General features: G+C 39.0%; 1 protein-coding gene across 1 annotated transcript in view; it reads left to right on the top strand.

Annotated features, from left to right (window-relative positions):
- Positions 1-27,354, top strand: part of EHBP1 (EH domain binding protein 1) — a 228,996-nt gene that overhangs the window by 164,844 nt on the left and 36,798 nt on the right. The window contains exons 14-18 of the mRNA XM_035895376.1: positions 11,653-11,800; positions 18,778-18,894; positions 22,174-22,301; positions 24,939-25,077; positions 25,228-25,334. Of these exons, the coding sequence (XP_035751269.1) occupies positions 11,653-11,800; positions 18,778-18,894; positions 22,174-22,301; positions 24,939-25,077; positions 25,228-25,334 (639 nt within the window). The remainder of the gene's footprint in view (positions 1-11,652; positions 11,801-18,777; positions 18,895-22,173; positions 22,302-24,938; positions 25,078-25,227; positions 25,335-27,354) is intronic.

Genomic DNA, 27,354 nt, shown 5'->3' with positions numbered 1-27,354 from the left:
GCTCCGAATATTGCTTTTTATTACTCCCTTGCTCAAAGGACTTGTTGCAGCTGTATCTAATTCATATTTAATAAGCTCTTTCTACTTCAGGTGTCAATCTGTTTTGCTCTTACTCTTAATTTTCATAAATATTTGAGTGCAAAATGGTAACTTATTTTGCATCCACAGTGGACCTAGTGGAAATGAAAGTCTTTTTAGAAAAGCTTCAGAAAGTGAAAAAAATCTGAAAGGAGATGAGTTTGTATACTCTTACTTTAATTTTGATTGCATACATTTGCACAGATACGGGATATGCCAGCTGCAATAAAATAAAAATAAAGTATTATTTTAAAAGCTCAGAAAAAAGCTTTAATAAATGGTCCCATTCATTGACCATGTCCTGCAAATAATCTGCTTGCCCCTCTGTGCTAATAAGCTCCTAACGTTCCTGCTCTAATACGTGACACAAAAGTAAACTCTAGTCAACATTACTAGAAGTGGCATAGAATGCAAATGCCCAGCAGATGACAAAAGTAGGATATTTTAATTTGATTGAAAGATGCCTTAAACTCAAGTTAGCATTGCAAGTAGTCTTTCCTCAAAATATTTTAAGAGGTTCTTGAAAATGAGTACTGGATAGCTTTATTGAGTAATTTTTATTTCTGCATGAAACCAGAATCCCTACTTCTGTTGCCTTAGGAAAGGTACCTAGCGCATCAGTGGATTTTTTTTGTAGTCTCCTCAGTTGGAAAATAAATGTCTGTGATCTGAGGTGGTAATATTAATTCATTTAAGAAAACACTTCCAAGTTATTCCCATCTTGTTTTTCTTAAAAAACAAAGAGTGAAAAGCTGATCTTTATTAATTAAACATCTAACATGAATTTATTGAGGTGTAGGACTTTGCAGATGGCAACCTTGGTCTTTTAATATTAATTGGAAAATATTGATTGAAAAAAGACTAGTCTGTCATGCTGATAATTGTGACCAGATTTAGATATGATCACTAGATCTTCCTGAGATTACAAAGAAACAGTTACCAGCTAACTGGTAAACAGATTGAACATTATTTTGGTAATCCCTGAGCTTTGGTAACTTATTCCCTGTTGTTCATTTATATGTCTTGTCTGTATGCCACTATAAAGTGGTTAAATATGGTTTAAGCTGATAAGACTATGCTGTATAGTATTTACATTTCATGAGCATTCCAAGTTTTATAGCTGTTTTAACAATATACTTTTCTTTAAATGAAGGTTAGACCTGCTGACTGAACACTTCAAAACCACAACTGAATTGTTATTTACTGCTTTATAAGAACCCTAAGGTTGAGATAGCCTGATCTCATTTCCTTGACGGCAAGAACAAACAAGTTGTTTTATTTAACATTACTCAATACATGAAAAATAAAAATAATCTGTAACTTTCCAAGAAGGTTCTACATCTTTTGACTTCATATTTGATTTGTTCGAGCACTTTCTTACTATGAAGTTGTGACATTTCACTGTACAAAAATACTGGTATAGACAACTCCCTGACATAGCTGGGAAAATAAATCAATTAGTACAAGTAAACTCATTTCTAAGAAGAATTAGTATGCACGGTCAGTTTTATACCAGGAGGGATTTCCTTAATAAAATGTAACCTTTGATAATGCAAGACAAATGTTACACAGTTTGAGTTTTAGATATAAATGCTTGAGATTCTCAGCTGAATTTTATTGCTGTTATTTTCATAAACTGTATCTATTTATACCACTTAAGCATCCAGCCTAAATATATAAATACACAATTATTTATTATGTGGATGGAAATTCAAGGAGCTGTATAGTCTGCAGCTGTAACATGAACTTGCACCCTCACAGAAAATAAGCTGTCAGTTTATTAACTGAATTTTAAGATTGTCTGAACATTAGTTCAAAAACTTAAGCATCTTCTATCCATTTATAAATATTAGCAAAAAAAAAAGGTCTCAGTGTTTCAGAGCTCTCCCTTTGTGTACAAAGTGAGACCTGGGTTTCTTAGCATCTGGAATGCTCTTTTTCTATCGCTGCTAATAACTGTGGACGTTTTCTGTGTGGATGTTCAGTACACGCTGTTGTGAATCCCAGGATGATATCGCCATTACTTAGAGCTGTATTTCGCATTGCCTATTCTGTTATTGCTCAGCATGCACAAGGGTAGAGTTAAAATCTTTATTCATTTCATTTAAAAATGTTTCTTTTGTTCTCCTTATCATGTTCTGGCTTTCCCAAGGATATATGCCTTGAACGAAAAGTCACATGTGCATTACTAATTGTGTGCCATTGTATTTACAGTTCCTAGTGGTGGCACTGTGAAGCTACTAATTCTTTTGCTTCACTTGATGTAAAATAATCTGAGTGTCTTTGATAGCAGTGAAACAGTATTAATTGTTTTGTACATTTCTTGGTCACTCTTCTTAGGTGGTCTTCATAATCTATTAGAACTTTCAGCCAGATTTTTGTAATGTCATGCCTCCAGCAGTGATTAAATTGGTAATTAATGAACAGTCCTTGGCAACATAAACCACATCCCGTTAATTTTCCCTTTTGAGTTTTTAGAAGTTGTCGTCTCTGTCAGAAAGCATTGCGCCACCTTGCTACGGCCCCTTGGCATGAAACCACAACGGCTTGATTTTTTGCAGCCATTAGCAGATCAGAGCAGTAATTTCACAGTATTTTGGTCAGGGTAATTATAGTACCAAGTACCAAGTAGAGTTGGGAATTCACACAAGAAGTCCAGAAATACCAGGTGAGCTTCCTTGTGTTCACTGGGACGTTATGATTAGTTTAATTGGGCTTTGTTTGATTTCAGCCGCAGAGACTCTTTGTGCCACGGCACTGCAGCCACTTTCCACTTTAGTGTTGCTGACCTGCATTGACAGGAACTGGTGCAAAAATGAACTCTTTGAAGTGGGACTATTTGGAGAGGGCAACTAAAAAAGGGGAAGAGTGATGTGTAAATAGTTTACTGTAGCAAAGCTTGAAACTGGACCGACTACTCTGCATTTTGTGGGTGATGCGATTCGAGTTCTTTTATATTTGCAGCTGGAACAGATAATATTTCTGCCACATTTGTGCAAATATTTGGTAAATTGGTGCATTTAAAACCACAATCTTTTTTTAATCTCTGGCTTTTATATAGCACCTGCTGTTCTACCTTCCTTTGAAGATACAGTCATTTCTCCCACCAGAAATACTGCGAGTCATCTCTTTAGTCCTGCAAATCTGGGCAAATGCATTAATGAGACTGCAGCTGCACTTAGTAGTTCACATGTCACAAAATAGTAGGTAAAGGCATTCATACTTGAGTGACTGACTATAGGTGTAGCAGCCTTTCAGCAGTACATTGTGCATGTTAAAGTTTAAATAGTCACTTGCCTGTTGGCTTCTGAATGAAAGGACTGTCACTGGTCACTTCTCCTGAAGCCTTAATGAAACCAAATAGTTTGCTACGAGTTTGGGCCTAACCATTGGGGTGTTTCATGCAGTCTTGTCAGTTGATGTTCATGAATTGACTTGAACAGAGATCAAAGTGTTTCTCAAAATGGAGAAGCGGGGAGAGAGACAGCTCCTTCAATTGCACCACAAGAGCTAATCAAGCCATCAGTTCTTTATGCACTCTGCGTGCCTTTAGAATTTAATACCCAATGGTTTGTCAGGACAAATTGAAATTCGGGGGATGGGGGGGGAAGGGGGGATGTCCCTCCTCGGCCCGCTGCAAATGAAATACGTGCTTCACTCTTCTGGAGACTTGTTTTGATAAATTTTATAACTTAATGTAAAACTGCAATGTTGATTAAATATTTAGGGTTGGAAAAAAAAAAAGTTAAGGTAAAGAATTCAGTGGGCATTATACTCCTCAGCACCGATTAAAGATCCAGGTTTAAAGTGAAAGAGAAACTAAGCTCAGCGTGATTTTTTTGTTTCTTTGATTGCTAATGAACTTTTTTGCCGAAACATTTTAAATTGGATTCAGAAGATAGTTTTTTGAGTGTCAGTTAAAACAAAGTCATGTGAAAATGCCTCCCTCCCTCCCTCCCTCCCTCCCTCTCTCTCTTTTTAATTGATATGATTTAGGCAGAGGAAAATGGTAAGGGGGATTTTTCTATTGCAGAAGCAATTTTTAAGGGATTTAGTCTTATTTAGCCTGAAGGTCTTCACACTAATGAGAGCACTTAAGTTACGTCCAGGCGTTGATTAGACAGCTCATCTATCAACTGGAGCATGAGAATTTGTATTTTAGGTACCTTTTATACATTATAAACGTATATGCTTTTTACTATTACTTTAGACTTTATTTTCCACAAATTTTTAATTACCTTCTTTCACATCCAAGGAGGCCGTAATGCAGCTGACAGAGCACAAACGGTAACAGGGAAATACTCTACATTTGATGAGAAATAATATCGAAACTGTAGCTGTAGAAATTGGCGTGTCGAATGCAAATTGCTACCCAGATACATTCCTTAAACCGCCACAAGCCCCCTTAAAGTCTAAATACGTTTATTCAGAGAATGCGGAATTATATATATTAAAAAATGCCCAACTGCCACCACCCCCAAAAATTATGAACGTTCTCTCTACCTGTAGGTTTTTATGCCATGTTTAAAACACAATAGCATCTTAATTATTTTCTGAACCATCCTGAAAAGTACAGCTTTTGTAACTTTTTGGCATTTCAGGTTTAAAAAAAAAATTAAAACGTTGCCACCAGCTTGCACTATGAGCAGCCTGTAATAACAGTTAAAAAAGCTTTCTGAACTATTTGACAAGATTTCTTAGTGCTGAGGCCATATGCTGTAGCCTTTAAGCTATTTCTTCCTATCAGTTTCATTATCACCTGCCTCTGAGTCTCCAATATCATCAGTAAGCACATGCAGAATCATAATTATGCCATGTACAAGTTCTTTGATAACATGTACAGTTTTCTTCTTAATTCTTTATCAAATGCATTGATCGTGGCATGTGTGCATTGATCCAGGTCCACCATCTGGCTGTGTGTGATAAGCACAGTGGCATCTTTGCATTTCCACTGTCATTCATTGCGCTACAATTTGGCTGCAGGGGAGTAGTGGCTGGGATTAGCCCTGTTCTGCTACTTACTTGCATTTTAAGTTGACACCTCTACAGCGGCTCAGACCACATTACAAACTGAAACACATACGCACGACTTAGTGATGTGACACTCCTCAATAAGCTTACTCCACTAGCTACTCAACAATCTGTAATTGGATTTGTAGGAATAACAGCAAAAGATTTCCTAAGAATTGCTGGGGACAGAAGGTGAAGTTTTCTCATTATTGGCAAAAGGCTAGGTATAGATCCTAGGCGATTGGTATTTTCCATTAAAAACAAGCTGCCAGCAGTTTGCAGGACATTTTCAAAAAAAGCCAGCAAAATAGGATCCAGGGAGGCATAGGGTTTGCACTTGTTCTATCCATTCTCATCACATGCAGGCAGACTGGGATCCTGCCACCCTTCTCCGAAAATTAAGAGAAGCGGCGGAGGAGGGGGAGCAACAACTTTCAGAGGCGCCCTGCAGCCCGCTCTGCTTTGTTCGTCTGGGAGTGAGCTGGGAGTGAACCGGGAGCATTCCTCAGGAGGGCACGTCCTCCTTCCTCGGTGCGGGGTTGCCCGCCTGAGAAGGAAGCTTCCCAGGATGCAGTCTGAAGGATGCTGCTCTCCAGCTTACGCATCCCATACACTTGCCAAAAGTCATTGTTTCATAACGCCACTTTTTTTTTTTTCTTTAAATTATAAAGTCAAGTTTACACAAGAGAAAATCCCTTAAGTGGAGCTCGATGACTGTTGACTCCTACAATGAGTAAGCAGCTTCTTTAACTTCTGTCTGTAACTCGGCTGTGGACAGGCACAGAAAATACCATCTTTAGACTTATTGATCTTAGATGGGATGTTATGCCCTGTCTGGATGATGGCATTATTTCGGAATATTTCTTAGCCTGCACGCTTGAGACCTTGTTTGTGGGTAATGCCAATAGCGTTGACAATCATGGTGACAAGCGTAACAAGCTTCTGGATCCTGACGCCTTAGGTGATTGTTGTCCTTAATTATACTTCCCAGATGAGGGAGAGCACAAACTTGCCTAAGCAGAGAAAATTCCAGGGAAGAAGTTAGTGGACGGCTTTGTTGCTCCTTTTGGTTTAGATCGACTTTCTCAATGATCTTTCTTGGGAGCCCCATCGGTAGGCAAGGCTGCCCTCACATTGTTCACCGGGAGAGCGCCCCGCTCTTAGTGTCGGTGCAGATGAGCGAGAAAAGGAGGAAACCAGAAAGTGTATTTGGAATTAGGTATTTCAGCCTGTCCTTAAAACTTGCCGTAGAGCCAAGTGTAGTGTGAAATAGAAATGCTTGCCTTGATCATCAAATAGATGTGCAGCTCCTAAAGGGTTAAACGAGTTAAATCTTATTTATCTGAATAGAACTGCAGGGCTGTTTTGCAGAATGCTCTAGCACAAATACCTATGGTTCACTTTGACGTTACAATTTTTTTGTTGGTTTCTTTACTTTAAATACTTGAACTGTTAGACCTTTTACTTTTTTCTCTGAGAAAGATGTATTTGTACCAGATTAGAAAAGCTAAACTGTTTCTTTACATTGAATAATCAGCCTGTCATGACAAATCTATCTCCTTCTGCATGAGTAGGTGCCAGTTTGACTAGCTTCTTTTAGGCTCACACTGGGTTTTAAGCTGGATCCATGTGCATGACTGGCAGTGCATTTGTTGGGCCAGATCTAAGGAGCCAGAGAGCGTTCAGCTCCTTTTTGCCTACAAAAGAGCAGCCAGACAACCAGCAAGAGGCCTTGGATGTAGCACAAGGTGATACTTAGTCAGCCGTTCTTTTTTTCAAATATATATTTTTTTCATTCAGTAAACTAAGAGTTTCTTAATTTCACAATGACACAAGGAATTAAATTATCAATGGATTGTTTTTCTACAGCCAGGATTCTTCACACCAGAAACCAAGTGAACTGTAGGTTTTCCAGAACAACATAGATTATATTAAAAAAAGAAATAAAAACAAAAAATTGCAGGCAAATTTTTTTTAAAAATACCTGCTGTGCTTAAGGAGATGTTTTGAATTTTACAGCCACACAACCCTATTTTATTATGAATTTCAGGGGCTTTTTTTTCTTAAAGGGGACAGCTTTGTTAAGACATTGTGATTCTTCCAGTTTTAGACTTTGGGCTACTTCTGTTTTCATTCTGTTTTGTCTCGTTAGTCCATCAGTATCATACATCATAAGCCAATAGCTGCTTCTTTATGACAAGTGATTTGATACTTTTTGTGATATACATTCCTGAAAAAATATTTTCAAGCTACATACAGTTTATTGGTAGTAAGGCAGCTGATGTAGACACCAGGCAGAAGGCAGAAAATATTCAAGATGTTTATGTCGTTCTTTGCTGACCACTTCCGACAATCTGACTAGGCAGAGAAATCCAAAGCCAATGCACTTTTGTTTATGTCGAGTGTTCCCTGGTTAGCAATTCATATTTTGCTCGCTACCTGTGTATTTTGAGCTGTTCTGAAACGGTAGTAGAGACCAAACATAAATGTGGTCCCCAGGGTGATCAAAGATTTAATCTGACCAGATGGGACAAACTTGAGAAAGATTTTGACTTTCCACTCTGTTTTGCAACAAGAAAGGCTGGTTTTTTTTCTCCCATCCTTTCTTTGTTAGAAAAGGCAGAGATCAGGCCATCCCTAGAGAAATGAGCAGGTGTGGCCATTTACAAGCATGTCTGGTTATATTATAAACCAACATAAGAAAAGTTTGAAATGGTTTGAAAAGATCTGCTAAACAGTTTTAATGTTTCATCCCAAATCCTATTTACTCAAACAAGAGCCGATCAAGGTCACAGTAAAACCCAGCCTGCCCAAACCTTTAAAGCTCGTGTAATTTTTTTTATTATTATTTTTTTATTCTGTCTTCTCTACTAACTGAATAGGTACATTTTGGTAATCCTTGCCTCTGGACAAGCACAGAAGTCTTTTGCTTTCTGAATGGCTAATAACAGAGCCGTTCTTCCTGCCTAATGATGAAAGAGGTGGCAGTCAAGTTCTTTCTCTTAGATGTACTGTGCACTCGGGGCAGACCACGGACAATTTTGAAACCTACAGCTACTGGAATTGCTCCCCCTCCTAGGTACAATTCTGGTTTAATTTTGTTGCTGTGGAGTATCACTAATTTACCACTTTTTTTTTTTTCCCCAGTCTATGGACACGGTGAAGAATTTTCTTTTTATACATCAAATAAATGCAGCTCACGGGATTGTATTTTTTTTACAGGGAGAGGATAATGCATTGTGAGACTTTTGGTGTAAACTCAATTTGGATCCTCCCAAAATTCTGCCAAAGAAGGACTGAAAACCCCTAGCAGAGGGGTTTTTTTGAAAATGTGAGACGACCGCAGAATTTTTAATGATTTAAGGAGATTGGTTTTATGGGGGTGGTTGGTTTGGTTTTTTTTTTCCCCTGCAAGACTCCACCGCTTTCAATATTTTACCAAGTTGGTCAGCTCTCAGCTTCTGCTGCTGCAGAGCAACATCGCTGGCCGGGTAATGATCTCGGAAACTGCCCTGCCAGTGTTTCACATTCGAATTCACCTTCCCAAATCCACGGCATCATTTTTGGCCAAAGTAATGTCAGTCACTGCCGTCTGCGGCGAGTACAAAAAGGACCCCCTAATGGCAGCCATTTTTATTTGTTTCTTAAGATCCAAAGGCTGCTGAAAGAACAATTGGATAAAGTTGAGGATTGGAGAAGCTTGATTTTCTTGTTCCAGTGAAATGAAACTCCCGTCCTTTTTTTCTTCCCCTTCCCCTTAAAAGCCAGAGTCTGCTAGGGGGTTGTAGCTGTGTCAAAGCCGTTGGGATGCCACTGCTGATCACTTTAATTACTAGGACTAAGGAGGATAAAATTAAAAGTAGCACCATTGAAGCAGTGGAAGAAAGCTTGCCGAGATGTCGGTGAACTGTGAAATATAAAAATTGCATACCAATACATTTTTATAGGAGGCAAACAAGGAATTACATTACTTATTCTTGAAGAGTTTGTCCTTAAATGGTGAAGTTTTCCTCGCTGTGCATCCGCGAGGCAGGTCTTCAGACCATTACAAAGTAATTGGGGGAAAATAACAGAGCAAACTTTAATGTCTCTTTGGCAAGTCAGGCTCATGTCAGAGGGTGAAAGATTTTACTGAGTTTTCTCCTCAACTGTACAGGAAAAAAATCTCTCTATGTGTGTTTGCATGGTCCTTTCCTGGTGCAGAGTTTCTCTTTGTGTGTCCTTTTTTTTTTAATATCTATGTTCATGCCTCTGTACCTCCCCAAAGCACTTTCCTTTCCAAAATCTAGAGGATTGTTTTGATGTTTAATAATTGTTCTGTACCTCAAAACTTAATCTACCTACTTTTTCTGCTCTCAGTTTCTTTGCTCCTTCCACCAGCGTTTCCTCTGCCAAGCTCAGTGACCAAGGGTTCAAATACCTGAATTGAATTTAAGCAAGAACTAGGCTGGTTTTTCTCTTATCCGCTGGTGATGATTGGCTTAATCAGCACAAACACAAAAAAATTGTTTTTGGGGGGGGGGGGAGAAAAGGGGGGGGGGGGATCAGCCTGCTCAGTTTAGGGCACATTTGTCACAAACACGTAACTGGCCTTATTTTAAACTACGTGGGCTATAGTAGTTTGACATTAAACCACATGGGAATCTTAATATAAATTTTGCACGTTCCTTCTCAGAAGTAATTTAAATCAAACCCACAAGTTCCTATATCCCAGGAATTACAAATAATAGAGATTTCAGCAGTTTTATTTCATGTAAAATTCAATGTAATCTATGTTACTGAATACTGCGGGTCGAAATAAAATCGGTTGCTGTATCAGTTGGCTGGCTAGAAATTAAATTAAATTGGTCTGTTATAGCGCATAGGAGCAGGGGGGAAGCTTTCCAGTTGTCTTTCTAATGTGTACTTTACCAAATAAGTTTTTGATAGAACTGTTGCTCTGTGCCTTCTGGGAAGTTAAAGGGTGAGAAAGCAAACAAAGCCAATGTGCCATCCCGCTGCCTTGCAGGGCCCAGGCAGAATTGTCTTTCCAGGGGAAGGACATTAGGAGAAAAGTAAATCAAGGCAATCTGATAGGAAATCAGGGTTCTGTCACTCAGAGACAAGATATTGTGCTGTGTCCATATACTTTGTTTACTGTAGGGTTTTATGAGTTGTAACCTGCCCATGCAAGCTGTTAATGAGGCTAAATCTTGCTGCTTGAGGATTGAATTACAGCACACCTCTGGGCTAATGGTTATAAACAGAAAGTCCCATTAGGGCTGCATTCTGATTCAGTCATTTGCATTTTTTCTATTGTGCTGAGAACAATGCTGAGTAAATAGCTACAAACAAACAATTTACATGGAAATGGGTAAAATGTACCTAATTAGTATTTTGCACTTGTTTTATTAATGATTGCTTAAACTAAATAGCACTTAGCAGCAGCTCTCACCAGCATCTGCAGGTGCGGGATGCTCAGTTTCTGGGCTGGTGGGAAGTCTGCCAGGACTCCTCTCCAGTATTAGACAATTTGTTATATTCCAGTTAGTTTAGGTCAACTGCCTATACCTGGGTTTTATCCTGGTCATTATGTCAATAATATGAACCTATCAACAGATTTGACTTAAAGCCAAATGCTGACTCTGTTTCACTTATGAGCATTTCTAATGTTGAGGGGAGGGGGGAAAACAGTGCTAACTTTGAAAAAATTGCATTTTTAAGGTGAAAACTGAAATTGTTTCCCTTATGGTTTAATGGATTCGTATAGATATGTTTAAACACATCTTTTTATTAATTTCTTTTTTTAGTATTGTGGGTTAGTCTTTTCCAAAATTTCATGCTGTAGAACTTTGTTCATTTATGTAACTGAAATATTATTGTGCTTCTAAGATCGTTACAAGCTTTAATGGGACAGCACTATCTGGGATGGTTCCAGTATGATCTCTTTAGTTACTGACCAAAGCCCTACTAGTAGGATATTTTAAAGTGGTGCAAAGTCTTTTCTGCTCTGGCATCTATTGTTGTTTCATTAATTTTCATCAGTTATTTTTTTTATAAAAAGGTGTATCCGTTGAAGTTGAAGGATTAGATGCCTTTCCATGCCTCAGATTTGATGTCACTTTACACTTTGAAGTCATCTTGGTGTTTGGAGTAACTGAAAGCAGCATCTGGCTTCTCATTTCAGTTCTATGAGAGAGTATTACTTGAAAAAGTAATTCAATTTAGTAAAATAATTTTTATAGCCACAGTAAAACTTTTTGTGGTTATTACTTTGCAACAAAAGTGTCTGAGAATTTTCATCAAGGTATTTTATAAAAATAATTAATAACACAATTAATAAATGCTTTAAATTACAAATAATTAGGTTTCTAATGCATTAATAATTTGGGGAATGCTTTAAAAAAATCTGATTCATGGATGTCTTTAAAAATTGTGGTGTGACACCCAACTGATATCGAGCATCCTATTTATAATGTGGGCCAAGCACCATGCTGTAAACCAGTTACTATCATGATGATCAGATTGAGAATGAAATTGCATTTCTGTCAATTACTGAGTTGGCAACTGTTCAATATATCTTAGCAGCAAGATGAAGAGCGGCGTCGGCAGCTGAGAGAGAGAGCTCGTCAGCTAATAGCAGAAGCTCGATCTGGAGTGAAGATGTCAGAACTTCCTAGCTACAGTGAAATGGCTGCAGAAAAGTTGAAAGAAAGGTCAAAGGCATCTGGAGGTGAGCTGAGGAACCTTGTATCTTATTCCTATGGCAACCTAGGAACCAGAGACCTTTTTGGGTATCACTTTTATTCACACTTCAAAATGTTGTTGTTCATAAGGTGCACATATCAAAAGACCTGGCCGTACATATGTTTCCTAAATCAGCATTGTTTCACTTGATTCTCAACAATTAAAAGAAAAGCATATATGTGATTGAAAGAAAAAGATGTTATGTGAACAAGTAGTTCATATTGGCTCACTATTTACAGATTTGTCATTACCCACAGTTTTTTAGAACTTTATGATTATTGGTTAAAATCTCTTCAATACATATTTTTATATAGGAGCATGGACATAATGTGGGGGGAAACAACATTAGAAATACTTAAGAAACTGTATTTTGTATTAAATCTGTTCAAAAGACTGCTTGGGAAGAGAAGTTTAAAGGCAGCCCATGGGAGGTGGGGGCAACAAACTTTTGATTTTAAATGGCAGTCTTTTGACATACCACTTGCCTTTACAGGTTTTGAGTTGTAATATTGCTATAATGTTATTAAACTGACTTTGAAATGTCATTAAAATTCATATATCTGCCAGTGCTATGAGCTGGAGTAATGTAGTGTCACTCAAACTCAAATGGGTGCTGAGCACACGTTTCAGGACAAGCTTCTTGCTCTTTCAGTGTCTTCTACATATTCTAAGGGGAAATTGTATTTCTCATACTAACACATAATTGTAAGCCAAAGTGTCAGGAAAATCCAGCTTTACATTCACAATGCATGTAGATTCAACAACAGTATTTTTTTTTCTTCTTTACTAGATGTATTTCATATGCATATATATTTAAATAGTCTTACTGCACCCTAAACCCTACACTTCTGTTCCATTTAACACCAAAGAGAAAAGTAGGTAGTTTAGGTCTGGTCTTCAGTCTTCCTCTCTGCCTGGTAAACCAAGCTTACCAACATAACTCTCTTTCATGATAAATAGGGAAATTGCATCCTTGGTGGGGAAGGGAGTAAGGCAGGCTGAGCAAAATGGCACAGTGCTCGTATATTAAGTAGACTATGGTGTTCTTCATGCCTCTCCTCAATATATGACTCCCCATCCTATGTTATTTAATTACTTCCTCCTCACTGTTTATCGTGCCTGTACATAGCTGTTCCTGCCATCTCTTCCCTCCCAGTAAGGTGCGCTTTCTGGGTATATCCTGAGTGCTCAGCTGGATAGTATTACCCTGGTTTGTTGCAGTGACTCACTTGTAGTGTTGCTAAATATCCCAGTATGCTGTTTTCTGGGATGTGGCCTTTACTGTTCATATTTTCCTCTGAATTTTGCCATTGTTCCTCCTGCCCTTTATTCAATTTATAAACAGTCTCAGAGGTAACTGTGCACTGTGCATATATATCTTAAAAATGTATTTATATACAGAGAGCATATGCACTCGGAGGTTCAGTGTTACTAAAGAAGGACACAGTATCAGTACTGATGACAACTTGTTTATAAAGTTATCATCACTATACCTGTTGGTTTTTTTATCCAGTATAAAATTCTACTGCTTTCTACTTTTGCATGTGCTTTTGCAAGTTGTCTCCTTGGTTTATGTTTCCTACATTGATTTTTCCTTATTCATGCAGTAGTTCAGCCAAGCTATTTGCTCTTTGCTCTTCTCATGTCAATGTGCATTTTATGGCACTTCCTTCTACTTATTCATTCTCAAAAAGCTTTCCTTATGGCACATCTTCCACATACTTCTACTACACTGCTGGTAATGTCATGTGCCAAACTAGATCTCCATTCAAGAAATTAATTCTTCTAAAATGGCGTAGTTCTGTGAAATGGCACCAACACTTTATAAACCAAATAAATTACATTTCTGGGTTTCATCTTTTTCATTTTTTGATTTCCACCAAAAATTAGGATTTAATAGACAGTCTCTTTATTACAACTAGATTCTGAATATTGCTCCTGACTGCATACACAGGTAGTAGGTTTTTTGTTGTGTGTAGTCCTGTATTCCCTATACAATACCCAAGACAAGCTTATAGTAATATCTTCTGTCTTCCAAGCTCTCTTGTCCACTATGCTTCATTAATCTCTTCTTCTGCAGATTGCTACGTTTTAATTTACAAAAAAAGCAATGTACCAAATAATTTTCCTCTCAATTCAGTTATTCCAGAAAAAAAAGTGACATCTCAGCTTTGGAATTTTGGAGTTCTTAAAGACTAACTTCTTGCTCACTATTGTAGGTGAAAATGTGATCTCTTTCAGTGTGTATATATGCTCATTAAGAGTTTCATGCTTTGGCACTGGTGCCACATTCTCTGTTAAAAGGCTTTATTTAATCATGGTCTGAAAAACTCAAATGCCTATGGCAAGTTGAAACTTTCCTGGATAAGCAGCATCCTTTGCTACAAAATCCAGTCTTTTTCATAGGTTATTTGATGTGTGAGACAGAAAATACTTCTTCCTGCCAATTGCCAGAGGGTTTGGGATGGCAGCTTCAAATTTATTTGATGCCCTACTAGCTTCAGGCTGATAAGCGGATGCCTTGAGATGGGTCCAGGGACAGTATCGAGATAGGAATCCACCTTTTCCCAACAGTGACGGGACAAAGGAATTGACATCTTATCTAGGTATTGTCCCCATGCAGTGGGACAACCATCTACTCTTTTGGGATTTGGGTACTGTGTCTTCACTCTCTGGCACATCTCCATTCTTTATTTGAGATGGCGTCTTTCTGAGGATGTGGCTCGAATCTGGAGGTGGTGGCTAGGCAGCAAAGGAAGGGAACAATGGAGAGGACAGGGGGTAAGACAAGCATAGTGTCAAGAGACTTAGGTGAAAAAAGTGCCAAAGATAGGCAAAACTGGGAGGGGAGAAGATAACAAACACAAGAATGGCACAGAAAAGAGATGTTAGAGGAGCAAGGAGGGAAAAACATGGGAGAAACAGCATCCAAATGTACTGTAAGACAGAAAAAGTTTGGAATTAATAACAAAAGTTGGAAAGGTTTACTGCAGTTAAAAAACTTACCCGAGAGAGCCAGCTGGCATTGCATTGCACTTGTATGCCTCAAGTTTTCAGGGTACATTACAGATTTTACTTCTGAGGGAATGTACATGTAGCTCAGGCTTACTCATCATGCTTAGTCTCCAACTCATAAAACAGTGTTAGGTCCTTGATTTAATATTTTTAACAGGCATTATTTGTATCTGTTGGCAGTTACTGCTATACTTTCTTGTCCTGACATCTGATTTCTTGTACACTGAACCAGTATTTTGACTGCATGTCTTCCATTCCCCGCCTTTGCTTCCTTTATTACTGTTCAGATGCTCCTGTCACATCCTGTAGCCTTAAAGTGAACTCTGTACCTGAAAGTAAATAACCTAAATATCTGAAAATATCCACAAGGTTGAAGGATTTCCCAGACACAGTCCTGCTGGGATCTTCCCTTAAGAGCAAGTACTGTTCATGCAACTCCAGTGGCAGCTTATGTATGCCACTCCCACTAATATGATCCAACCCCCATCAATGTTTTTACCTCCCTATGAAAATGGTTCTTGTTTAATTTTGTCTAGAAATTGATGCAGTCTGCTGCAACTCCTTCACATGTGGACAAGCTTAAGCCAAGTCAAGAGAATATCAGTTTAACCACGAATTATGCCTGAGCTTAATCTCAATAGTAAGACATATAAGCTATAAAGGGCCTCTGGATCTTTTTTCTGTCAATATTCTGGCATTTCCATTTGGTTCCGGAAGATCCTTTTTTCGCTCTTTTTGGTCCAGACTGCAGTCCAGGCTGTGTAGGTAATGGTCAGTGCTGTTTAGTTGTTGACTTTATCTTCAGTTTTGTTCATTTCTTCACAACATAGTAAAGCTTTGCTGTCTTTCTAGGATCCACATTTACATACTTTTCAAGGAAGCAGTTCTTTAGTACTCTTCTAAATATGTGCCCTGGTTCTAGACCAAGTGCTTTTAAGTTTTTCACACTAGTAATTTGTTCTTTTTATAAAAGATATCTGTTATCTCTTCGTCATGTTGTTCCTTTTATCATTTATAATTGCAAAATCTTGTTGTAACATGCTCCCTAAACACACTTCCCTTTTTAATACACTGGAAGAACATTGGACTGGAAAAAAAAACCCTAGAGTAATTTAAAACAAGGAATCTGTAGATTTTGAAAGATACTTGAAAATTTCTGAAATTACTTCAAATGAATGCTTTTAATTGATTTTTTTTTTTTTAATAAAGTGTAAACGTCCTGATAATCATATTCAGTTGAAGCCTGCCAACTTTAAATTAAATACTAGGTCAGGTCATTATCTGACACTAGGAACTGGTGTCTTCGACATTCCCATCTCTTTTGTTACTTAAAATGGTGGTGTCAAAGACAGTGCCTCTGATCTCATCTCGCTATATTAAATTAAAGAAAATCAAATAATCTAATATAAGCATCCCCTTAGTATCCAGCAGTCTTAAACCCTGTCATCTTGTTTAGATTGTTTTGACACATCCAGCATCCTGCCGGTAGTTGTGAGCTGACCTTGCGAGCTGACTTCTTTGGGTGCTTTGGAAAGTCATTGCCTGCCTCTAGGTTTGAGGTGGATTTGGTTTCCCTCTGCCGTGGTGGTGTCCCTCTTTTTCTTTTCCACGTCTTCCAAATGTCCATGGCCCTTTGCTGCTGTTAGCCCAGTCACGCTTTCAGTGTGCCACTGTGAGCTCCAGGATACGTTTGAGAGTACCGTGGCCTGCGTGCCACTGAATTTCTCTGACACCATCATAAAGGATTTAAAATCACATGAGAAGTCTAGCTCCTCATTAGAAAAAGTGGAGATGCTTTGAAGAAAATTCAAAACTTCAGAATTATTGCTGTTGCTGCTTTACTGTTCTCTGTTTTCAGTTTGCTTTTTACCCCATCCCTTTCCCCACTTCAGGATGATCACACTGTGCCCTTCTACTTTGTTCACCTGCCTCTGCGCTACCTGAAACAACTAGAGTCCAGGTCACAGAACCATCTGTGTGAATTTAAATGGGAACAGAAAGGATGTCACAGAGAGTCCTCAGTGTTTCTGCCCACCCAGTTATTTACCTGAAGGATCATCTGTCAGGTCCCAGGTCTGGTCACAGATCTTGGTTTGGCTGGGGAGAGATATTCTTCTCCATCCATCTGGCTCAAGCTGGGGTGGTTTGGAAGAAAGCTGACTCTTCCAGGGACCGCTGAGAATTAGTGGAGAGGAGCCCAAGGAAGTCATGGTGGTCAGCTGAAATGGAGGGGTCCTACTTCACAAACTGCTGCTCCACCATACACACAACAGACATTGAATAAGACACTGAAATGGAAACTTCTTTGCTCCTGTCTGTTGCAGCAAGAGTCTTACCCTGAATCATCAGAGGTCTGTGAAAGACATCGATTAATTGCAGAGGGATTGAGGGAGCAGCTGGTGAGAAAAGAGTAGCAGACATACAAAAAAGTCAACAGGCTCCTAAAATGGGAATTATAGGGACCATGGAGATAAAGAGGTAAAGAAAAGAAACAATTCTAAGACCTTTGTGTCAGCAGTGTGGGCCTGAAGTGCAAACTTCAGGTCTGGGGATGAGGTTTAGTGTACTTCAAAGGCAGATGATGAGTTGCAGCACCAATCCTGGTCCAAACTTCCCCAAATTTCTGGTATTAAGGATTACGGCATCTTGGTACTGTGTTTAGAATCCTTTTTGTTTATATGACATTTGTATATACCAATGTCCTGTAGTTATAGTTAGTATTTTTTCCTGTTGTGAAGTAGTTTAAAGTTCCTTTAGTTACTATATGTGTCTTCTTTCTCCAGACACACTCCATCCCTCTCTTTGTCATTTTTACAAGCATGTAGGAATTTTACAGGCATACATAGGAAAAAAATGTTTGTGTAAGCCTGAACAAGTGTAGATAGCATTTGATATGACACTTGAAAGTGAGTAAATACAATGCAACTACATGCTTTGAAAGTACTAATCTAGCTTTTATGGACTTTTATTTCATTATATATTTGTACTGAAAATGTGAGTCAGGATTTTTTCTGGGATCTGCTTCATAATTCTGCTCTTGCTATTTGATCTTCCTCAGGTTACTTACTCTTTCTGCGCCATAATTTACCTACATCATCATCATTATTGTAATTATAATGATTGCCTACTTCATAAAACATTATGGGGCTTATTTACAAGTGATATTCATAAGCTGCTCTGAGAAACTTGGTAGAAAGATCCCGTAAAAAATGTAAAGTATAATTACAATTATTATTTTATTTAAGATGTTTGTAGCTTACAAACAATGCTGATTCAAAGTGATGCAGTAAGGCAGCAATCTGTGAGTGTGCTCTTGCTTACACCTGAGGTCAGCACTTGTTAAGCATGATGTTCCAGGTGGTAGTTTTCCTCCTGGTATCAGAAGTGGTAGGAGATGCTAACACTTAAGCAAGGTACAGTGGTCACTCATCTGTGATATATTGTGCAAAGTAAGGAGTAGCAAGCCTCACCGAGCTGGGAACTCAGTACCTGGAGCTGCTGCCTTTCTCAAGAGACAGCAGCTCCCAGGTCCTTCTGCTGGCCAGACCCATCCAAACCTGCCATATGCCAGCTTCAGCACCCATTCTGCATTATAGAGAACGAGGAGCCTAGGGGAAATTATTTTGACTCAAGTTATAAGGAAAAACGCATGTGCTTTTCAGAGTTAGCCAGAGATTCAGCACAGAAAACAGCCACTGCTGAGTCCAGACTCTACCTTTATTGTAGCAGGAGTTACCAGCAGAGCCCCCTGTGTGTATATTGAATTGCATCAGTTTAAAGATATATCTATGAGTGGACAGAGTGAAATCCCCTTCCAGACTTATTTAATGATTTGCATTTTTATTGTAACTCAGCTTGTTCTCTAAAGCATTCTTTTTTTTTTTTTTTTTAGTAATGTGGTGCATGTACATAAGAAAATACTAACCTTAATGCTGTATGTTCCTACAGATGAGGATGAGGATGATGATAATATTGAGATAGATACTAACGAGGAGGTTCCTGAATGCTCTGTTACTGGAGGTGGAGATGAGCTTACTAACCTAGAAAATGACCTTGATTCAACGGGTAATTTAAATAATGGCTATTTTGTGTATTTTGCATGACTAACACTCCATCATCATATAAGTAATGGTGTGCTGCTTCTCTCTGTCATAGCTTTATTCCTTTGTGCCTTTTCAGGTCTTTTAAACACTAAAGCTTATTCTTTTTGAATATTTCTCACTCGTGCTTAGTTGAAAGTTAAAATCAACAACAAAATCATTATTTCCAACAATGGCAGATTTAAATGTCTCTTGCTGTTTCATGGGAAAGGGGACCAGGTTTGTAAAGCAGAGCCACCTGAAATCACCCTAGCTGGATTGTCCCAGCAAAGCAAGGTTGGCAAGCCAGAGGAGCAAGCAGTCATGTTGGTCAGTACAGCTACCGCTCTCTGCACTGACATCCTGGTCCATGTGCCCAGTGAAGAGGAGCAAACATGTCTGTATTTCCATGTAGGCTTGGTATCCCTCTGGTTCCTTCCTGAGGACCAGTTCTTGTCTATGTATCTTGTTGCTCCGGTGGGGACATGGAAGTATAAATTTGAGCAGAATTAGTCTTATTTGCCTTACAAGGTTCAGGTAATAGATTTTCAATAACACATTTCACAAGCATTCATATTCTTGTAGAAACGCTTGTATAATCTTAGCATATGCTGGTCAAGTAATAATAAATCATAGTAGTGGTATCTCCCCTTTCAAAAATTGTAGTCAAGCAAAACGGGAGTTCAGGTTCCTCCATAAATGATAAATATGTCAGGATCTTACGAAGGAGATGCTTATTTAAAAAGGGGCTAGAACTTCAAAGATGTGAAGGTAATTGCCCATCAGTAAGGGGCTCCTCTGCTCATAGAGTTGCTGAAGGAGTTTGTTCTCTGTACCAAGTCTGCGTGTTACCAGCAGCCCTGGGGATTGCTGAGGACCTCTTTGTAGTATGGTGTGCTTCTCTGCCAGGGCATTTCTGCTCCATGCAAGTTAGCTTGAGCCCAGAGAAGTGTGGCAAGCACAGGACAGCATCGGGATAAAGGCAGTACAAGAGAGAACTTCTTACAGTATCCTCTGACTTGGTTCTGCCCATGCCAACTGGACCCAAGTTCGTAGCCCATAATATAGTAAATCAAAAGACTTCATTTAGTGTTTACTCTTTGTAAATTAAACCAACAGTGATGTGCATATAGCACTTTCTAGTCTTTTTTGAGTGTGAAAGATTTGAGTCCTGTCCTTTTTTTTTTATTATTATTTGAGGATTTCCAAACACATAAGAAAATATATTTAATGTTTCCAGCATTTGAATTAAGCTGATTTAGAGTAGAATCCTGTCAAATAATTTTCCAATAAATACTGGTTCATTTTAGGAGAAATAGAAAATCAGTAAATGAATATTCCAGTCACATAGCCCCAGTGACTTACCACGCTTTATTTCTGTGGGCCTTTTTTCTTGAGAGATACCTTCACAGGAATACAAACCCACTACCTACTACTACTTCATCTCCCCCATGGGAAGACATTCTGGAAAAAATCTTGGACATCATTTTGCAGTTCAGTCTGCACAGTAGCCAGTAAGGAAGGGGATGGGCAATAATACAGAAAGCAGTCTTAATGCGGTGATAGAAATCGCATCATTTTGCAGTTCAGTCTGCACAGTAGCCAGAGGGACAAACGAGTAAGGAAGGGGGTGGGCAGTAATACAGAAAGCAGTCTTAATGCAGTGATAGAAATCAGTGTACACAGATTTCAGTGGGATTCTACCAATTCATACCAAGTTCTAATGAAGGCTGAATCTCCTGGGAGCACCTAAATGCAAAATGGTAGGGGACATTTCACATTTGGGATTATTGTTACCATCTTAATTAACCTGTTCTCTGCTGAATCTTAGTCCCTCCCATCTCTCTCAAGAAGAGAAAACTTTTTTTTTACTTATACTGCCAATTGTTGGTTTTAAATATTGCATCTGTGTGTTTGTCAGTACTGCTACCATACACCGCTGTGAATGTATCTGAAAAAATGTGAACCTCTTATATCATAGTTATTACATGATGTTTATGTATAAACCCACAAGAATGTGCATGTACTTACATGTGAGCCTCCATTAAGGGCACCCTGACTGGATGTGCCAGGGGAAAGGGAAATTATCCTTCGTCATAACCCAGCCCAGCCCAGCCCATTGCTGCTGGAGGCAGGCATCGTTTGATTGCCAGCATGCCAAAAATATTTTGCCTAACGTGAATCAGAGCACTCTAAATCTCAGAAGGAGCTGTGCGGCAAAACAGTCATAGCTCCACTTTCCACACCAGCTAGAAATTACCAGCCCACAGTGAAAAACTCAGGCTGTGCCTATAGAAAAACATAGCAACTGCTATTTTCGCTGCATTTGACCCGAGGCCCAGATGTACATGCATAATATGCACAGGTGATGCTGCATTCGCTCCGTTTCAGGGGTGATTTCTCATGTGGTGCTGCATGTAGAGTATGTCTGGGGGCTTCTGCGCCAGCGTTTTTCTGCCTTCCTACCCAGGGCTGGCTCCATAGATCTGCGCCGTGGTTTGTTATTAACACCTTTCTCCTTATTATGTGTGTATGTGTAGGTAACTGTGTGTGTAGGTGTGTTACAAATTCATGTAGTCAACGGTCACGTACAGAATGAGCGTTACTGGGAGGTAAAATTCTTGACTCTTATTTCTTTGGGCTCTGATCCAAGTTGCTAAAACTGATGAAAAAAATTTTGGGGCTTCAGCAGACTTTGAATCTGTCCCTTCGATGCAGTTACGAAGCATTTTATGGCTCTCACAGCTTCAACATATTCTATAAATCATAGTAAAACATTACTAGAAAGCTGTCTCTTAATTCTGAACATTGAGAGGCTGTGCCGAAGAGCCCTAGGATGAATTAGTAGTTCATAAACTTGAGGGGTTATCAGGACTTTAGAATATGTGATAAATTGTTATGTGTCATCTTAAATCAATGGCTCAAGTGTGGCTTTATACCAAAGTATAGGTATGTACAGGTTGGGAGTAACTTAAAGTAAACATTGTCTACTTTCTGTTTTTTCATCTACTGTCTTCAAGCACGTTTACTTGTTCAGCTGAGAGCTACATAGATTTTTTGAGAGAACTGAGGCATTATCTATGTACGTTACACAAATCTATACCAATCCAAATCACCAAAAAAAAAATTTCCTTCCAGTTTTTACTTTTTTAGTTTGAAATGATAGCAAAGTGAATGAAATCTACCCTTTAAATTGCTACATTGTTGTAGTGACTCTGCATTTAAATGCATCTCACTCTGTTGTATGTGGTATTTGCATATTTAGCAGAACAAAACAGTAAGTTGGTGGATTTGAAGCTGAAGAAGCTCCTAGAAGCTCAGCCACAGGTGGCAAATTCACTCTCCAGTGCTGCTCAGAAAGCTGTAACTGATAGCTCAGAGCAAGACATTAAGGTAAGTTTTGATTAATGCTTTTGTCTCAGTACCTGTGTGTTCCGATTTCGGTTTGTACTTCATGAGGAGGAAAATGATTTCTTATCAAATCCTTCACAGTAAGAAACGCAGAAAATCTGCATGGCAGTGCAGTTGCATAGTTTGCGATGCACTGGGTTTTTTCCTGTTGATTAATCAACACATTTTCTTTTTTTTTTTATCTTGATACTTGTCATTGGCATAACAGTAACAGATATAACAAGCATTTCTCAGTTCTTATTGCTCAGGTTGTCAGTTAAATCAGAAATACAGCACAGGGTCCATCCTGCTGCCGGTGTGATCAGCAGCAAGACTCTCCCTGACTTTAATGAGAGCAGGATTGGACTCTTGGTGATTTGCTTCCCTCCCAAGCCTGACCCTCTGTTTTTTCTCCATTAAAATTAAGCCGTGGTACACTTTAAAGGCATGCATACTTAAGTGCTTGACAACGAGTGCTTCTGAGAAAAATAGACACGAACATGCGGTGTATGCAGTCATTTTGCCTATTCTTACTGTTTACCGCTTCAGCATAAAGCGCACACCAATCAATTTTCCATTTAATTTTCATAATTAGACCCCTTGTGTTCTTACTATTATTATTTTAAAAAAATAGTCCCTGTATGTCATTAATATCCCTATGGCTCTGGGGCACTTCCAGTTGGGTATAACTTTTCACCCACCTGCAGTCTGGGGGGAAAGCACTGCTGACTGAAAGGATTTCCTTCCCCAGATACAGAGATGCTTTGAAGTCCCAAAACAATGACTTTCATTGCTTTTCCCTTACACTGTCGGTTCCTATAAATTGGTGATGAAAGTGTGTGGCAGCAGCAGAGGACTTTCGGTCTCTATCTTTGAACAAAAGGAAGCCTGGATCAAGTCTGATTTTTGCGTTCAATTTAGCTTTCTGCAGTGGATTTAATGCAAAATGAAGCTGGCCCAAGAATAATACAATGGATTGAAAAGGCTAACTGAATTAGTGGGCTTAGAGGAATACATTTGTAAAGTGGCAGAAGTCCCCAGTCATAAAAAGGTTTCTTAAAATGGGATTTACTGGCTAATCACACTGATATTTTAGCATGTTGCCAGGCCTAAAAAATTAGTCATGTTTGTTTATTTTGGTAAAGGCTCTGGTTTAGGCTGTCAGATGGTTATTGTGCTAATAACAGGAAACCACTTTTTATTTAGCCAGAATCATAACCACCCGGTTAGTGCAGCTGAAAAGTCATCCGGAGAGTATGAACAATACTTTTTTAAGCTTAATTCTACAAATGATACACGGGCCGCCTCTTAGGGTAATTTGGTATCACCTAACCTGACGAAAACGGTATTTCTCTTTATGAAAAGCTTCCGTGAAGGAGTTGCTTTTTTTAAGGTACCTCCACAAAAGGTGCAACTTAACAGTTTATCTCTGTGTACGTCTTTCTAAGGAAGAGTTGGGAAGCGGCATTATAAGGAATATATGGTGTCCATCTGTTCTCATGGAGCTCTCGGCATTGAGGTGGATTTGTTTTTTAATAAAATGCAGTTTACACGTTTCTAAATGAGGCATTCTGTGTTTGTGGAAAAGGATAAACTGTTACCTTCCCTTGGGGATTGTGTATCCCCGGCCTCCTTGAGGCTAGAGAATAGGCCATTGGAGAACTCCCTCATTACCGATTGTCTCAATGCAGAGGAAGGGCAAAGTCTTGGTAGCTTTTGATAACCAGTTTCAGCATTCAGCAGGCTTAGCTATTAGTCATGCATCTTAGCCTTTCCCTATTTACTTTCAAAACACTTAATAAAAATAATAAAAGATTAGGTATAAAATGAAATATTTGTTTGGTACACAGCACCTCGGTATCTGCAGTTTCCACACGCTGCGGTGGTTCAGTCTTCTGGGATATTTCGTGTTGATAGAACCATTTGAATTTGTTACCAGTATTAACATAGGAAGCCCTGGAAAAGATAATTGTAGTTTCCTTAGCTGTAAAGGGCTTACTTACAAATCTGGCTTTGGAAAGTTATAGCTGATGAAATGCAGTTCAGTGGGGTAGTATTATAATCCTACCTTTTAGCCTTCATCCAGCATTAGTGGTTTATCTCAATGGGCATAAAATTAGAAACTAGTTCTTCTTGTCATACAAGTCTGTGGGACTACAGAAAACGACAAGATTTCTTTGCCGGGCAGAGAGACAGGCTAAAGGCAACACGCTTTTAAAACGATACAGATCGTGTTCAGGGGTAGAGACGCTGCTACTTGGCAGCAGCATGCGCAGCGCTTGGCAAATCAAAGTTGCAAAGGAGTGATTTTCCGATTTTAAATGAAATCGCTGGCAAATACTGGTCGCAATTAATAGGTCTGGCTGTTCAGTAAGTAGAGAGTCCTGCAGGAGGGTACCCACATAGCAAAAAGCCAGTCGTTGCCATCACACATTAAACAAAAAAAAAAAAGGAAAAGTTAATCACTCTTCTTTTTTTCTGCAGCTGATACTTTCATCCCATATAAACCGCAGCCCGAGTTGTGAAATCCTCTTTGCAAAAGCTGCGTCCTGTCCCCTCGCTGAAACGTACCTTTCGAATTCGTGTCTTCCCGTTTGTAAACAAAAGAAACTGTTGTGTGTCTGGTTTTTTTCCTAGCAGAATGGAACAGAGGAACATCGTGCTGAGCGATTACAAAAAGCAGCAGAACGGTTTAGAAATCCTGTTGTGTTCAGCAAGGACTCTACCGTCAGAAAAACTCAGCTCCAGTCTTTCAGTCAATACGTGGAGAGCAGACCAGGTAGGAGAAAATATAAAACCTGTTTTCCCATCTTATGATTTAATAATATTTAACAATAAATATATGAAAACCTGATAATGTAAGTCCACATTTCAATACATAAATATCAAGCTTTATAATAATTTTACATGTCTTTCCCCTTTTTTCAAGAGATGAAAAGGCAGAGATCAATACAGGAAGATACAAAGAGAGGAAATGAGGAGAAGGCTGCGATAACTGAGACTCAGAGGAAGCCATCAGAAGATGAAGTGCTTAATGTATATTAATTTTTTGTCTGGTTTCATGATTGCTGATAATTCCAAACTGTATGTGGAAATAGTGCCTTTATTTGTTAAAATGAGATGTTAGGTTTTTTTAGATGTCAATCTCCAGTGCATTCAAAGCAGAGTGAGAGGGGTGCACTGTTGAATTAGTCTGCAGTGTGGTGATAATTGTCAGATAAAAAAAATGAATTTTTCAGAGTTCCACAGGCCCAGCTTCCTTGAGACATTTCCATCAGGGCACTTCCCATAAAGAGATTCCAGTATTGATCTACCGGGAGGATTTTAATTATTACAATAGCAGATACCGCAGAGCTGCAGTTAGAGGGAAGAGTCACATGAGACCTGCTAGAATTTCTCAGCCAACCCATTTTGTTGGCTTGGGTTAATGGGTGTTCAACCTTTCCATTATCCAGATCAGCCGTGAATTACTAGCTGAATGATGTTTGCATTAATATAATATATATGGTAATTTCTTCACTTAATTAACGGGGAGGTTCAGCTCAGTAGGGGTATGGGCTGATCATGTGTAAAATTGATTTGTGAGGGAAATATTTGATAGACCGCAGGGAGAAAGCTGGTTTTGATGGACAGCTGCGGGACAGAAGCAGGAAGAACAAGTTTTAACCTGAATTTTTTTTGTCTGAAAACACAACACAGCCTTTGATGGTGGTTGTTTTCTGCTCTCCATAATTTCTCTAACACGTTTGTCACTTTTGTTGAAGCAATCGAGAGCTGAGTAGCGATTTTGTACCGCTGTCATATCTACACCAAAACATCGAACTTTTTACGAGCTGGAGTTATTTTTAGCCCAGTTGTACTTTTGCAGAGCTGAAAAGGTCTGGCACAGTAAGTTCACATTATATATGCAGATGATACACATGAACTCTTGGGATATTTCAGCCTGACACAGCGTTTCTTTTCATCTTCTAATAACAATTGTTAACAATTATGCATGCTAACATTAGGGAAGTTTTCACACTATTTTCAATTAATTATAGTTGATGAAAGGCAATATATTGCACATCACCTCGACTCCCCAGACTGATTTTTTCTTTTCCTTCAGGGACTGCTTTCAGGGATTTTTGTTGTTGTTTTTCTGGCTGTATGACAGGTAGAGAAGGGGTTTCCATTACACCTGATACGGTTGGCTGTTGTGTAGGAAGAGAAGGACCAAATTAATGGAGGCATAATGTGCTTAAATTCAGGTACCCCAAATGTCAAAGTTCTGCGCTCGTTACTGGTCCTGGAAGCTCAGCCGTTCCATTAGCCTTAACTTTGAACGTGTCTTTACTTGAAATAATATGCTGATGTAATTATTATACCTGTTGCCTAAATATAAAGCTGAATTGATGGTTTCAGACACATTTACAGAAAAACAATTGAAAACGTTTGGTGAAAGTATGTGAGACCCTTATGCAGCAACAAGTTAGCCTCCAGTAGGGAAGTAAGCCTCATAAAAAAAAAAAACCAAACCAAATGTATATTTTTCTGTTTGCAAAGGACAGTGATTTTACTTGCATCCTTTACAGAGTGCAGATGAAACAGGGAATCATTTTGCCAGGGTGTTTTTTTCCCAACTTTAAACCATTCTCCGAAGCTCTGGCGCAGGAGTAGGAGAAAGGAGGAAGAAATGGATGGGTTTACTTGGAAGAAGTAATATTTTTTTCCTAGCTTATGCAAAAACATGCTTCAGGAATGACATTTCAGCATTGTATACAGCCCATAATAACTTGGTACAGCCAAAACACTGTGTGGAAGTTGTTGAGCCACATGAGGATGCTTGGAGGTATTAAATGACTGTTCTCGGGTACAAGAGGCAAACTTGACCCGTTAGTGTTTCCACAGCTTTCTCAGTAAGGTTCAACACAATTTGTCAACTTGGCATCCCGGGGCAGCCTCCTGGCTGAGCGTGAGCCAGCGCAGAGGAAGGACAGCTCAAGTTAGTCCCTGTGCACCTGAGCGTCTGCCCAGTGCTGCTTGTCACCACTTCCCAGGATAAGAATCACAGTTAGAG

The sequence above is a fragment of the Egretta garzetta genome, unplaced genomic scaffold, assembly GCF_000687185.1.
Source record: "Egretta garzetta isolate BGI_Z169 unplaced genomic scaffold, ASM68718v1 scaffold360, whole genome shotgun sequence".
In the NCBI taxonomy this organism is placed as follows: Eukaryota; Metazoa; Chordata; class Aves; order Pelecaniformes; family Ardeidae; genus Egretta; species Egretta garzetta.
The sequence above is the reverse complement of the archived record's forward strand: the minus strand, read 5'-3'. Positions and strand labels throughout refer to the sequence as shown.